The sequence below is a fragment of the Chiroxiphia lanceolata genome, chromosome 6 (genome assembly GCF_009829145.1).
Source record: "Chiroxiphia lanceolata isolate bChiLan1 chromosome 6, bChiLan1.pri, whole genome shotgun sequence".
NCBI lineage: Eukaryota > Metazoa > Chordata > Aves > Passeriformes > Pipridae > Chiroxiphia > Chiroxiphia lanceolata.
In genome coordinates, this window is record NC_045642.1 from 42132224 (window position 1) to 42147927 (window position 15704).

The 15704-nt window shown below is 42.1% G+C and overlaps 1 protein-coding gene across 3 annotated transcripts in view; it reads left to right on the top strand.

The window, feature by feature from the left end:
• Window positions 1–15704, top strand: part of ESRRB (estrogen related receptor beta) — a 130333-nt gene that overhangs the window by 73143 nt on the left and 41486 nt on the right. For 2 of the 3 annotated variants that reach the window (XM_032690645.1, XM_032690644.1), the window contains exon 2: window positions 14316–14725. The exons of the other annotated variant lie outside the window; for it this stretch is intronic. In XM_032690645.1, coding sequence (XP_032546536.1) covers window positions 14316–14725 — 410 coding nt within the window. The remainder of the gene's footprint in view (window positions 1–14315; window positions 14726–15704) is intronic. 3 annotated transcript variants of the gene reach the window in all.

Sequence of the window (15704 nt, forward strand, 5' to 3'; positions counted from 1 at the left end):
ACTAGAAGACAAGTCTCCAGAAATCCAGTGAAGGGCAGCTATCGCTGCAGTATTCAACATTCAGGTGACTTTTCAGATCCTAAGGTCCAGTTCCTGTTCAGATCCATAGAAATCACAATTTAATTTCAATAGGACTTGGATTGAGGCTTAAATGAAGAGCCAGGATACTGTCCCAACTACTGATTCATTTTCCCTGTAGCTACAAAATGCTGGGTAGGGTTCATGTGGCAGGTAAGGTATTTACACTCAATTCCAACATTTTTTCCTCAGCAGGCTGTAAAACGAAGCATTCTTTTGTGGCTCACAGATGTGCTAAGGAGTAGCACTCCTTGCCATGAGTGAATGAGAAAGAAGTTTCATTCAAGCTCTCATCGAAGTGGATAGAATGTCCAGGTCAATTTTTGTCAACTGATAGGGAACCAGGGTTTCGGAGCTTCTGATCATATGCCAGCAGTAATTTCACTGTGATGCAGGAGGAGTAGTGTAAAGCTTAAATGGCACCAGATGGAAAAGTAGAGCTGCATTTCTCCAGCAGCACTCAGCTTTCAAATCAGAGGAACTGATTTTTGGCTGCAGGATGCTCCTTGACACATCATTAATCCCTCAGTAATACAGGATGACCATTTTGTATGAGTTGATGGTGCAGATTCAGTGGTACTCTTGAATTTCCAGAACTTTTATGTAGAATTCCACCTCTCTATGCCGCTTAGCTAAAGGGGATAGTATGAAGTGTCAAAACATTAGAACATAGGTGCATTAGAACATAGGTATTTCTGAATGCAGATAAATAAGGAAAAGAGACCTGCTGAGGGAAGCACAAGCAGAGGACTGTCTGGAAAATACAGGGAGGGAAGCTGCATGGAAATTAGAATCTTGGTTTGCAGCTTATTTGTTGTTTGAAAATGTTATTTTATCCCAAATCTGACAAAGACCTGAAATTTTAAGCAAACTAGAAATTCCAATAAAATTTATTTTGAAGAAAGTTCAAATATTTTGTTTTATTATGTTCCTGAAACAGTACATGATTGGTCAGTCAAACACATGAGGCAGCACATGACAGGCTAAGCAAAGTGCTAGGAACAAAGCAAAATTAAACATCTCATTTTCATTAGAGTTGTTCTGGAAATTCTGCAGTTCAAAATATTGCCAAAATGGACTTAATTCTATATGAAACAGAATAGCATTTTTAAACAGAAATGAATTTTTTATTAAAGACTTGTAATGAAGTATAATTGCGAAGGAGAATGGGAAAATTAGTTGTATGGAGGTGTGTGAAATACCATGTAGGGAGACGGAGATAGGATTAGGAAGTATTAGAGATTAGGTTATTGTGTAGACTTTGTCCCAGGGGACTGGGTTTAAAGTACAGTCAGATATAGGAGGAGGTCAGAATTGGTCTATGTTATAGAAACAGATCTGTGAAGCCAGTGTTTTATTCCTCTGGCTGTGTTTAACACAGGAAAACACTAGCTACTAACATTACCTACACAGGCAAATCTCAGAGCTGTGATGCTGAAGAAAGAGGTTCAAATCCTGCTGATAATCTGGAGCAGAGACCAGCATGCGAGCATAGGGTTTATCTGTCCATGCTTACCACACTCATCTCCACACTTCACAACCATAGTTGCTGGTAGATTGTCAAGATGTTCTTGAGAGGTAGGTCCTTCAGGACCGTATCAGTTGGGAAAGCAATGTCCTGGAGAGCTGCTGAAGTCTATAAGAAGATTAGCGTGGAGGCTGGAAATTAGACTTTGAGATATTCTGACTGCATTTTAGGGCCTCAGTACACTGTACTTCACTGCCCCATGTCATAAGTACAGGGCAAGTGACTACGAGTCATAATGTGTATGGGTTCTTTGGCTGTGTAGGGGCATGGTTGCCTGGTGGTGATCTAGGTGTAGAATGGTTTCCAGAAACTCTGCTCTCAAGAGTGAGTTCAGAGAAAGGATGGGTATAGAGTTAGATCTGGGAGAGCAAGGTCTCCAGCGCAGGCTGGTTAGAGAGAGATGGGTGTGGGCTTAGTTTGCCGAGGGCAGAGGGAACTAGAAGGCTGGGCACACAGAGTAGATAAAGTGTGAGCATGTGGAGTTATAGATCCTGTCTTTATGCATCACATTGATCTCATTCAGTGTGTTATACTTAGCATTTCGTTTATATAATCTCAGGGTGTTATAGGGGTTTGTTTATTTTTAACTCCTGGATGACTGGCAGTTTCAGTGTGAATGCTGTCTGGTAATGAAATGGGAGAAATTTGTCCAGGCCTGGCAAACGATCTTTGTCAAAGGAAATTGAGAGAAATGCACTTTCTTGACTATTTATATTACCTTGTCACCTGGGAGCTAAGTGCAGACAGGCAAACTATAAACGGGGTGGTGAAAGCACTGACCACTATTTGCATGCATTGCTAAATGGTTGTGTCACTTTGTGATACATAGAATCATAGAATCAGCTGGGTTGGAAGGGACCTCTGAGATCATCAAGATCCACTACCGCTGTGGTTGCTAAACCATGGCACTAAGTGTTACATTTCATTTCGGAGTTTAGATAGATTTAAAAAAAAGGGGCCAAGGTACATTCTGCATCATGCAAGACGATTCTAGTGCAAAACTAGCCACCTGGTGAAGTATGTTATATGACCATTGGGACTAGAAGCTGTTTGTAACTGTATGGTCATGCCTGACCTCACTGCTGGTGGCCACTCACAGATTTATCATTTGTGTTGTGTTTCCTTTTTCAGACAGGGTTTGAGTGAAACCAGTTGGGGGATTTGGCAGAGGATTCCCTGATGTAAACAGAGTGCTGGATTAATAGAGATCAACACCTGCCAAAGATTCCTCTCTCACCAATACCTCTGGATGGCCTTTTCTTGCTATATCACCACCAGATTCTCCAAAATCAGTCACATTGCCCAGAAGAATGCAGCAAGGACTAAGGGTTTTCTCCCCAAGTTAACACATAACATTCTACATTCATCTCTAGGGGCTATGTACACTGCTGGAGCTGGGCTCCAGAAATTGCTTTAGAAATGACCCTGTTTGCCCTGATGGGTTTGCAGTTCTCACTGCCAGCTTGTCATCAGACATTGATTTCTATTTCCCATTGCTCTGAACTCTTGCACAGCTCACACACAGTGAGCTCAGCTGTTGGCATTGTCCACTGGAGGGAAAGTCTTTAGCTTTCAAGACCTCCTGCTGTCAAAATATTTGGTAAAGCTGTGTTGTAAGTGAATTTGTGCTTCTGCCTATCTGCTTCTGCCTATCTGTACCCTTTGTCCATCCAGGTTGCTCACGCTTCTCTTTGGCATGTGTCTGTTCCCCTTCAGCCCAGTACTGTCTGTCCATCTTCTTCTCTTTCTGTGCATCTAATGGAGGTTGGTAATCCCGTTAGGTGCTTGCAGCGGGCGCTGCCGAATTTGCTTGTGAACGCCTGTGCCAGGTCGAGTGTCATTGCCAGCAGCACTCTTGGCTGGATGAAGGTTGCATTAGCGAACAGTAATTGAAATGCAAAATAACATTTTGATCGAGCGAGCAGGCTGTTTATTTATCAGATCAATAGCCAAAATGCCCCATCTGGAGAAGTCAGCGTGATAACAAGTGATAGCATTCCAAGGGCAAAGGGAACAAGCACAGCAGGGAGGACATGCTGTCAGGGTGAGCTGGTTTGGGTTGGGTCACACCGGGCCGTCAGTTGCTGAAACTTGCTTCTTTTTGGGTCCCTTCTTTGAAGAGGGCAGCCCCTCTCCTAGTAGTGTCACAGAAGGTTTGTTCTCTCTGGACAGAGAACAAACTGTTCTTAAATATGAGATCAGACAGAGTGCAGACGTATGTAAAATCATGTGAGGTCTTCTTCCTCTCATGCTCTGTAGATATAGGACTATGACTCAAGGTGCAGACTGCAGATGATGTGGCTCAGTTAGGCAGTGATTTTTTGATTGTTTGTTTTTTGCTTCACTGCATTATGTTTGCTATAAAGGTCTGAACACTCACATGATGATCAGGAAATATGAAGTCATGGTTTGGCTTCTCTAGCAAAGCTGCTGGAATGGTATCTAGGTGCATCCACGTGATGAGGAAAGGAGGGATCTGGAAGAGTGGGTGTGAGAAAGGGATTTGAGTGTATTTGCACAATAAATTTATTGTATGTATGCATACCTGCTATACGCAGATACCCTACAGAATAAAGCCTTGTAACACTTAAGCCTATCTCAGAAAGATGCTATATGAAAGTGTAAAAGCAGCTGTATAGCTTCTTTGTGGGTGCCTGACCGTCTGTCTCTCTGCTTTGCTGTGTCTGCCTGGTAGCTTCTGCTTGGCCATTAGTAGGGATGCGAAAGACAAGGAACAGGAAGTGAAACTGAGGTTGAAGAGCTTGCAAGCTTGTGTTTTTTTCTTTCATGTCCCAAAATAGTAAGAGGGAAAAATGGAAACTTCATGGGGCGAGGAAATAATATATTCACCATCACAGAAAGGAATATTTTTGTGAGGTTTTTGTAATCACATTTAGTTAAATTTTCCAGCAGTGCTGACAATTTGTGAGAAAAATTGAGGTAATTAAAATTTTTCTTGTTGTTTGGGGTTTTTTTCAGTCTAGAGAAAGGAACATGCAAGGTTTGCAGAGTATTGGGGGAAATTATATGTTTGTTCTGTTATAGGGTTTTTTGTACAAAGAGCAGTTTGTTGGCCATGATCTACTCCTCGTCTCTTGGTTCAGACGAGTAAGAATGCAGGACGCTATGGGCCTTCAGGTAGGGCTGGGCTTGAGTGGACTGAAAGCTGCTTTGTCAGTCAAAGGATATGGGGACAGTCTGGAAGATGGATGAATGAAATGGATTTAGAATAAGTCATTAAGGTTAGAAGCTGGAATTTGGGTCAGATACAGCTACCTACTTAATATATGCAGTGTGTGGTAAGAGATTTGCTAAATACCTACCAAGGTGGGAGTTTAAAGACTCAGCAAAACTGAACCCTGAGGTTATTCTAAAGAGATAGCTAAAGATAATCCTGTATGTTATAGCAGTCTAAGGTGTGCAGAAGAAAAACAGTGTTTCCATGTGTCATCTGTTTTCCTTACACCTATGGTATTCATTAGCTCAAGAGAAGCCTGGTCTACAGTTAACTCTGTCATGTACTTCCTTTATTTGTTTTTTCAAGTGTTGTATCTCAGCCTCACTGTGTAGCACAAGTTTCTTGTCTGTCCTTGACCCCATGTAGTTCTCTTGTGCTTCAGTCCACACTGACAGCCCAACTCACTCCCACTTCCACACTTTTCCAGTGATTCTGGAACATCTTTACTATGCTACATCCAGTGTTTGCTGTGACACTGCTACCTTGCTTTACTACTGTAGAAATGCTTTCTGGAGAAAGCACTAATTGCCCATTGTTATTTCCCATTCTGTAATTTATGTGGAACTAATTTCAGTCAGTTTTTCAGGATCTGTCAGATTTTGAGTAATGTTTCTAATGATGAGGCACTTAGTTATAGATTTCTCTGAGAGCTACAGGTGGAATCTAGGCAAAACCTATCTATTCTGTCTGGATTTTCTTGGTAAGGGTGGGAGAAGGAGGCAGAGTCCCACTACAACTGTAAGTTTTGGAGCATAAGAAAGAGAAACCTTCCCAAAAAATATTAACACCTCAAAACTAGAGAATTTCTAAATGCATCCAGGTTGAAGAACACTCAAGTTCAGATTTTGTCTCAATAAACCTTGAGTCCTCCTTCAGTAAACTAGTATTCCTAAAGAAATGTCAATTAATAAGTCTCTTTTCACATTTGTTTCTAGAATTACGTCCTTGATATGTAAGTATCTCCCATCCTAACTCCTTGCTCAAACACTTAGAAAAATTAAGCAATACCTCTGGGTCTCTCTTTTTTTCATGCCATTGTTCACTATGAATTGTAGGCAAGGTTGAAGAGAGGAATGCCTTCAATTAATAACTTGAAATGCAAGGAAGTGCAGGCTAAAGAATTCACAACGGTGGTAATTTTCCCTCAGAAATCTAAGAGATTAACGAATGAAAGAAAAGGTCTATGAGAGATGAGGTGTTGGATCAGGCTGGGATGCAAAAGTAAATGTGATATGAATGGCAGTGCTGGAGGTTTTCCTTTTCTTGCTCACTGGAAAAGGTGGAAGGAAAATTCTGTTGTACAGGTGTTTGAAATGTGCTTTACTGAGCCTCCTGTTGTGTGGGTCTCATTCACAAGTGTCTGAAGGGCACTGAAGGTACTTAGAGAGAGATTATAAGTGCTCTAGATAGGTCAAGTATAAAGACAGACACTCAAGAAGAAATGAAGGTCTAGCTGAGCATTTCAACAGGGATTGAGCTGCAGCTTTGCTGTGAGCAGGACAAAATTGTTGAACTGCTGTGAGCAGTCCTCCAGATGTAGAAATAGCGGGGGAAGAAGTGGAAATGTGGAACACAGAATGATAACATGGCAGGGGGAAGGAAAAATAATGAACACCAAGACAGCCCTAGTCCTTGTTGTGCTGTGATATCAACAGTAACTATAAGTAAGAAGCATTAGCTCAAATGCTAAAGCAATTCACTCTGGAGGGAGTGCCATTAAGTACACCAGAGGGCAAGGTACCTTTGAAAGGCAATGTGTTAATAAGAGAGGGAATTGATAATATATGTCACACCTCCAGATTAATTGTCACTTCATCTGTGTAGTACTTCTTACCATTTACTAACAAGACTGTTGTCCTAAGGGTGAAGAGAAATTACAGTAATGAGGAGAGGGATGAAGGCTAGTAGGAAATCTATAATGTCTTCTGCCCATGAGAGCCTTTTTTTTTTATTAAGCAGCCTCCAGACAGTTTGCTGCAGCAGCTTTTTTCAGCATGAGCTAACTTGGGCTAGAGAAGATCTACCAATATGTAACTGGGCTCTGGTTGTGCAATTGGTCAAAGGGATAAAATATCTACTGGGCATTAGACAAGCAAGTACTATTTGTGTAAGAGCCAGCATTTGCTGTCTCCATCCCTTAACTTGCAGAAGAACCCACCTTGGGCCTCTGTCATCCCTGCTGATCAAGGAATATCTTCTTTCAGTCTACATGGCAAAAATGGTCTCATCCAGTTACATGCTTCAGTAGATCTCATACGACCCAATTCTCTTCAGTAATAACAGGAGAACTGATCCCTGGAGATGGTTCTCTAGATAGGTTCTTGGCGTGCTGGGACTTTGCTGGCTTCCTTACATATTTTCGTTTTAGCTTCTTCAGGTTCCCGGCTCAAAACTTCTTCCCCTGACCCACCATCAAATTATGAAGCAAAGGAAAAAAATCTCTATCTCCCTTCAGGTCAAGGGTGAAAGGCAGGCCAATTGTGATTCATTTTTACAAAATAAGCCAGGTCCAAATGCCCAGCAAAGCGAAAACCAACAGAAAATGGTTGTAATTGGAATTAGGATGGTGTAGCTCTTTTACAATAAAATGGACCTTGTCAGAACCTGGCAGATGAGGGTTGTGAACTACAGCTTGGTATTCTTGCTATGGAGTGCAAGTCACACGGTGTTTTCCACTTCAAATTAGAGAGCAAGCTCTTCAGCCTTTTTGTAAGCTATGGTTTATGTTTCTTCCAAAGACAAGTATATAGTATTTGGGTGGGCATATTATGGACAAATGCCTTGAAAACTGGCTGTCTGTGGCTTGCTACACTGTACAGAATAGGAGCATAGGCCATGCAAGCCAAAGGGAAGTATGACAGAACTCTTAGAAATAAGATCTGCACTTCAGAGAAGAATATTTAGATTGATCTGAGGTTCTGACTCTTTTGTCCTTTATAGCAATGCAAAATACTGTGATTTAAACAAAAAACCTAAAGTCTATCACTGGTAACTTGGTGATTTATGTTTATAATCATACCCATCATGCTTGTACTACTCAAGCTCTTGCCCACCCTCAGAGAGAAATTAAGTTTGTCCTGGGAACATGATATGTTTCTGTGTGATAGAATAAGCCTAGAAAAGACTCCTGGACTGTGGCTGATATGACTGAGTTACCCACAGTTAGCCACTGTACAGGAGTAAAGTGGCACATTAGCAGATCCCACTGTTGTATGGAGAAGAGCTGTCACTATAGATAAAGAGTCTCTAGATGGTGTGTCTCTCATTTGAAGTCCATATGGAGTAGAAGAGCAGGAGAAACCAGTGTGGGTGCTGACCCTTTGCCTCCCTAGCACGTTAGTGGGTGTTCTCACAGCAGAGAGGCAGAGCTGGGAGCGTGTGTGAGCTGTCCATGGTAAGAGTAGGTTGACCAACAGGTGTGGGCGTCTCAGCTCCATGACATTAACTCTTTGCACACGTGACCTAAAATTGCACTGGCTGTTATTGCAGCTGTCACATCTAGCCTGCCACTTGGAAAACATTATTTATTTCTGTGTCCTGTATCTAAAAAAAACCCACCTGTCAAAATTTGGCTTTTTACTGGAGTTGGAGACAGTGTTTGAGAAGCTGATCTACATTGTTTGTCAGCCCGCTGTGGGTTGCAAAGCTCTCTCATGTGGCCCACAAAAGACACAAAGTCTGTGTTGCCAATGATGTACACATCTCATTTACACATGCAGCGCAGATTTATGTCATCTGAGCTAGCAAATACTAATAGCAAAAATAGGCCTGTACCAGAGAAGAGGTTGGATGTTTTATCCCTGTTATCATCAGTGTTTCTGCAAGCTAAAGCTTCTTTGGTCTTTCACGACTGGTTTAAAAATGTCTGTGCAAACCAGTGGGCTTTTGTCACAAGCTGGTGCCTGAAGTGAGCAGCTTTATACTGGCAGACTTCTCAGTAAAACTTGAGTCTAATTGTGAGGACTTCAGGACTAAAGTGCAGTTCCACAAGCACAGCTGTATGGCACCTGAGGGTTACAAGCTGTACAAGCATCTTGCCTGCAGGGGTTTCCTGTTTTATGGTTCTTTAGAAAATCAAGATTTCATTCTGTCTGGAATCCACATCCAGTGTGAAAACCACCCAACAAAAGAGCCCATTTCTGACCTTCTACATTTCTCCTTGTGCCCAGAATAGAGAAGATTTTGCCTGAGGAGGGCCTGAGTGTTTTCTCTCTCTCTCCCCTTCCATCAGCTGATACTAGTTTTACAGCTCTATTTCAACTTTCATTGTAATGATACTTTCAATCTTGGAACAACATGCTGGCTTGATGACTTTGTGACTTTTTCAGGCAAGACTGGTGAAGGGACTGGACTACATGGCAGAACTTCTGGATGTTCAGATGCCCATTCCATACCCTCCTCCGGGAAATTGGAGTGTAGAACTGAGCTATCCTTGCATTTCCTATTAAAGATGAGAATTCAGCCACTAAGGAAGCTCAGCAGCATTGTCACTAAACTTTTTTTTGGATACAGTTAGGAATATGGAGAGCTGCAATAGAGAAGGTACAGGGTCATTGATTTAGGTTTACATGAGCATTCAGATGCTCAAATGGTATTAAGTTACTGAATTGTGGATACTTTCAGCTGATAGAAAATTCTTCTGGTGGGGAGAAGTTACCTTCTGTTACAAAGCTGGATATTGTTCTGCCTGTCTTGATAAGCAAGTGTGAGTGGTGGGCCTTGTTTTTTCTTGAGACAGGTGAAGGCTTGTAGATAAGGACTACTGAATTATTGTTATTTCCATATCCAGAAGTGGGGTTAAAGAGGTGAATGCAGTTACAAATCACTATTTCTGGCAAAAATAACCTCAAAAGATGTGCAGTAAAATAGTCTTATCTGCACCAATGACAAACTTGTAATCTTTGAAGTTTAAAAGAAAAAAATTGGGACCAATATTTACTGCCTTAATTTTATAACACTAGTCTTTTGTCCCTTTCAGGTCCTGTCCATCTAGCAGTCTTTCACTCTTTTAGAGAGCATTAAATTCATAAGCCATTAATGGCTAAATACCAGCCATTGTAGAGAAACAGCAAAAGAGAAGAATTGGGGAAACTTGTAACATTAACCCAATATCACTGCCCAAGGGAGAGAACACTAATGGATAAAAACCTAAAGCACAATCTCAACTTGGTCTAAACTTTCATATTTACACCCAGAATCACTGAGATCAGACCATGCTTGTCTGAGGGCAGTCGTAAGCACATAAAGGCTAACAGCATTGCTAGTGATAAATAGCAGTGGGTTTATGAAACAGGAATACAGCAGACAATAATCTTTCTTGATACAATTAGATAATTAGCAAGCAAAAGGAATGGAATGAATAGACTAACTCTAGACCATGCATGAGCTTTTGACACAAAGCTGTGCAAAATCTTATTAGGGAAATTAGATCAAATTGGGTTTGATACAAATCCTGTGAAATGAATCATGGATTAAATGACAGAGTGTAAACAGAAGGGTTAGAGATATTCTTTATCCTTCTGCAAAGGTGGTGTTCAAAAGGGCAGTGTTTTGACTGTAAATATTCATTAGTGGAGGAAAATGTAAAGCAATCAGTCTCAAATTTACAATTAACTTAACTGAAAGGTACTAGAAAAAAGATCAGAGTGAAAAAAATAAGAGCTAGCCTGAAAAATTGAATATTATGAACAGGCTTTGGTAAAACAAGTGGCAATTAGCACTGTGTAGTTTAAAGATGATACTGGATCTACTTTAGAACAAGGAGAATCTCCAAATTTCATGTTGCGCAGAGCACAGTGGCAAAAGCAGCTTATGTTCAGAGAGGTCCCGGTGAGACAGTACCTATCAAATGATGTGAGCTGATGTGCAACCTGATGTCTGGCAAAGCTACTGCTCAGTTGGTCCATATGTCTGCCCGGCTGTGTGCTTTCCAGAGTGACTCTCCCCTGTAGTGCTGTGGCATTGTGCTGTGCAATTCGGGGCACCTTGCTGCAAGAGAGACCCAAGCAAGTTGGAACAAATCCAGAGAAGGACCACAAAGATGCTAAAGGGATTAGAAGGAATGACCTATGATGAGGAAAGGTGAAAAGAACGAAATGTTTAGAACCTTTAAGCCTGTTACATGGGCACAGAAATAGTAACGGAGTTTCCTGTGCCAGCACAGAGGAGAGTTGGATCAAGTCTCTCTCCTTTTACATTCCTATTAAGGTAACTAGAGCCGAGCAAAATGACTGTTCATCACTTTGAACTCTTTGCAAGAAACATTTAGCTGTTCTTCTTGAAGTTCAAGATGTATCTCATTGCCAGGGGACACTCTGACTCTGTTTAAAAATCAGCACGGGATCTCCATGAGACTTGCAGAAAGTCAGAGGCTAGAAAAGAAAAACACAAGAGAAAATGGCTGAAGTCTAACCAGCACTCCCTATGTATTGCTGCCTCCTGGAAGGGAACAGGAGGGTCCTCAGCTGGAAGGATGTAGGGGGGTTGTTACTATCCCTGATTCACTATCAAACAGTCAGTGTTTGCATGCCTTGGGAAGGAAGGCTCCTTAATTGAAGTTTTGAGTTGAGAAGCCTGATACACCTTTTTTTTTCTTTCCCCTCCACTGGAGGGAAATATCTCAGTAAGTTCTCTTGAGGTCATCTATGAAAGTTAGGCTATTTAAGAAATAGAAGCTGGGATTTGGATTCTGCTGATGGAATCTGCCAGTACAGCTCATCTTTTTGTCAAGCCTTTTTTGTACTGTTGTCCTTATGATTCCAGCTCCTTTTACTGTGGAGTTCCTCAGTGCGAACACTGTTTTATGGTCATTTTGCCTTCCATTTTGACCCTAATCTCATGTTGCTGTGTCCTGTGATCTTCATATCTTTACCAAAACGGCACTTCTCAGATAGGGAGAGGCCCCAGAACAAGGTCAGCACAGCAGCTTTCAGCTTTGCTATGAGATGCTAAGATCTGCTCTCAGTTAGCAAAGCTTCATCTTTGCCCACACAGTCAGCTGGCATTACACTAGAAGTTCTGTACTCTGCCTAGGAGCCCTGCAGGATTAGAGATGAATGCACCTGTGGCAATTATTCCTGTAACTGCTCCATGACCTCTAGTTCAGTGTGGCCCTCTAGGCAAAAGCATGGGCATTTATCAACTCATCACACTGTCTCTGAGACGGACCAAACTCTGGATTCCTCTCAGGTAACACCAGGCAAAGCAGCCGAGGAACATGAGATGCCTGCCCATACTCTCAAGGTCAACAGTCTTGCCAAATAACAAACTTGGCTGATCGATCCCAGAGATAGGAGATGAGGTCAAACACTGAGGATGAAACAGAGAAGGGAGAATACTTGGGTCAAGTGAGATCATAAGGATGCGACTGTGAATTTGCTGCATATCAAACATCTATATTCCTATCAACAGACACACAGATATGATATATATATATATGTGTGCACTCCAGCCTTGCTGATTCACAGAATATTTTATCCTGTCCCCTGATGGCTTTGACCTCTTGGCAGAAGGAGTTGCCACAAATACCAGGTAAATAGGCTGAAACTGAAATAGAAATTACCCACATGACCATGGTATGGTAACTTTAAACCAGCAGAGCTTCCAAAAAGAAAAGTGAAGCATCCCTAGTCATTCAAAATTCTTTGGCCATGTCATCAGAAAAATGCATGTGTTTAGTTTTTCTTGAAGCCTTTGACAAATTATCGCTGAAGGGAAAATTTAACCTCTCAGGTTAGTACTATTATCAATTAAAAGTGTCAGAGACAGAAAGAAAGGGTAGACATACCCTACCCAGAGAAGAAAGAGAAGTCAATTTTCAGCATGATAAAGGTTAACACGAATCACCCACAAAGATCAGTGTTGTGGTGTTTGATCCATATGTTAATGATCTGGGAAGTGGGTGAACAATGAGACTGCAGATGACATCAAACTATCACGAAAGACTGAAGAACCCCAGAGGATCTTGATAAAGCTGGGTGTGTGGACTGCACAGCACAGTGGTGGATGAGATACGCTGTTGACTATTGCAAAACATTGCACACCAGAAGGCAATAGTTTGATTTTTTGTACATCCTAATGGATTCTAAATTAACTGCAGCAACTCAGGAAAAGATCTGAGGATTGCAGTAAGTAACTTTCTGATATTCTCTGCTGAAAAAATGGTAACAATTTAGATTTTAATTTAAAGAGGGGAAAAAGCAAATAGTGTAAGGAGTTATACAATAGATAGGCTGAAAATAACATTGGAAATATTATAACATCACTACGTAATTGATGGCGTGCCTTTGTCTTGACTGTTGTCCAGACCTTCAGCTGGAGAAGTGATGGAGCAGTGCCAGTGTCATGCTGCTGAGGAGCTGGCTCATTGAACTCTGTTCTGGACTGAACAGAAATAGCCAGACTAGAGGAAGTTCAGAGATGGATGATGAGGCAGATAAGAGATCTGCAAATACTTCTGCATGAAGAGCAATTATATAGATAATGAAGAGCTGAATGAGGAGAACATGGCAAAACTACATTTCCTGAGGAGAGCCAAGACATGTTCAGGGAGTCTGAAAGGCTGCAAATACACTATAGGCAAATAAGTGGAATTTTAAAGTGGAATTAAAAATTAAAAATTTTAAGTGGAATTTAAAAGTGGAATTTTTTGTTTGTTCGTACACTGCACAAGTAATCTCTGGAACTCATTGCTTTAGATATCATAAAAATTAGCAATGTTCTAAAAAAAAAAGATTGAACATTTATATAAGGAATAAGACTATCTGTGAACTAAAACAATTTGGTAAAGATTCCACAGGCTTTAGAGCATAATCGTCTCTTTAAGAAGTGGGAATTTGCATGTCTATGCAAAAGCCCAATACTAGTAAATAGAAGAAAGATTAAGATTTAAGATTGAGCCAGAAGAAATTTTTGATCAGATTATTTTCCTTTAGTTTCTAAGCTTCTCTTTTAGTGATGATAGTGCTGCAGAGTGGAGGGTAGAGTGGGGGGGAGAGGAGGAATTCAACTTGAAAATTAATCAAAGACTTCTGTATTACAGATTAAAAAAAATGAAAATCCAGTCTGAGCAGGTCCTTTCTGCAGGGTCTGTTCCTGAACTTTTTGCTTAAAGCCAGGGCAGCATATTCTGAACATCTTTTTCACCTGGCCTGCCACAGGCAAGCTCATTTTTTTCTGCTGTCTCGGGGGTAGATTGTGCCTGATCAGCACTGATGCCCCTTCCCAGCACTACAGCCTGTGAACAGCCTGATAATATGATCTACATGAATATTCTTGTCTTTATTCTAATGTGAGTTTGTGGGGAGCAGGCGGGCTATTGTACCGATATTCCTGAAGAAGAACCTGGGTGGGGTTGAACTGTATGAGCCAACTGGAGTTGAACTGAGGTGGGAAAAAGAGGGCTCTCTTTTGACTAACCTGGAGCTGGGTTTGGCCAGGAGGTCGCTGAGTGCCTTTGCTCTCTCCCTGCAGGCTGCTCGGCAGAATGGCCACAGAGGAGCGGCACCTCTCCTCCAGCTGTGGGTCCTTCATCAAGACCGAGCCCTCCAGCCCGTCTTCTGGCATCGACGCCATCAGCCACCACAGCCCGAGTGGCTCCTCCGATGCTAGCGGTGGCTATGGCATCGCCATGGGCGGCCACCCCAATGGCCTAGACTCACCCCCCATGTTCAATGGCACGGGGATTGGTGGTGGGTCCTGCCGTAAGCGTTACGACGACTGTGCCAGCGCCATCATGGAGGACTCACCCACCAAGTGCGAGTACATGCTCAATGCAATCCCCAAGCGGCTGTGCCTGGTGTGTGGGGACATTGCTTCTGGGTACCACTACGGCGTGGCTTCCTGTGAGGCATGCAAAGCCTTCTTCAAGAGGACTATTCAAGGTACGGTGGGAAGGAATGGAAACCGCAGCATTCACTCCATAGAAGTAGAGGGCCCAGCCCCAGACATTGCTGAGACTGCAATGTCACATAAAAGGGGGAAGGGGAGAGTGCATGTAATGTACCTGAGTCTCCATCCTTTTGTATGCTTCCTCTCTCCTCCTAATCAGCTCTGGTCCTCCCAAATGAACATGGACATGAAGTTAGGCTATGTGGTGGCAGGAACTTTTGCCAAGTTCCTAGCCTGGCTGGCTTTCACTAAGATGCATCTTCTTTGAAGATAAAAAAACTAGTCACTGAAGAAGACAAAGATACCCTGTTTGTGTCAGTCTTACGAAGGATGAGAAATTCCTCAGGTGATTTTGAAAACCTCAGTGCATGCATGAATAGATGAATTGCAGTGCATTGCTTCTGCATGTACAATTCACATATGAAGGGTATGGCTGCCTGCCTGCCTGCCAAAGGTGTGCTTACAGATGTGCACATGCACGGCTACAATATAGCCAAAAGCAGGAGTGCATCCAGGTAATGTCCAACACCCATGGATGCTTGGGTGTACTTGCTTATGCGTGCCCCATGTGAGCAAACATGGCTAGACATACAGATACTCCCTTTATTTCCTACTTTCTCTAACTGGAAAAAGGACAGGATCATTTGTCTTCCAGTGGAAAGTGTATTGAGTTCACCCAATTAAGATAGGCTGACTGGAGACAAGGTGTCCTGTGAGCAAGCAGCTGTGTGTGTACTTGGCTGTTGGCTGGGGTCAATCCACCACACCAGTACTGCCTTGTCTCCTGTGAAATGAAAGAAATGCACATGTGGAGAGAGCACTCATTTTGTTACTTGAATGGGTCTGATTGCACTCTGTTTCTGGGGATGTTCAACTCTGCAGTGGACAGAGCAGTCCAGGATGCAGTTCATTCCAGGTCTCTGCAAAAGTCACTATTTCTAGCTTGGTTTCTTAGATTTTAGATGACTCTCC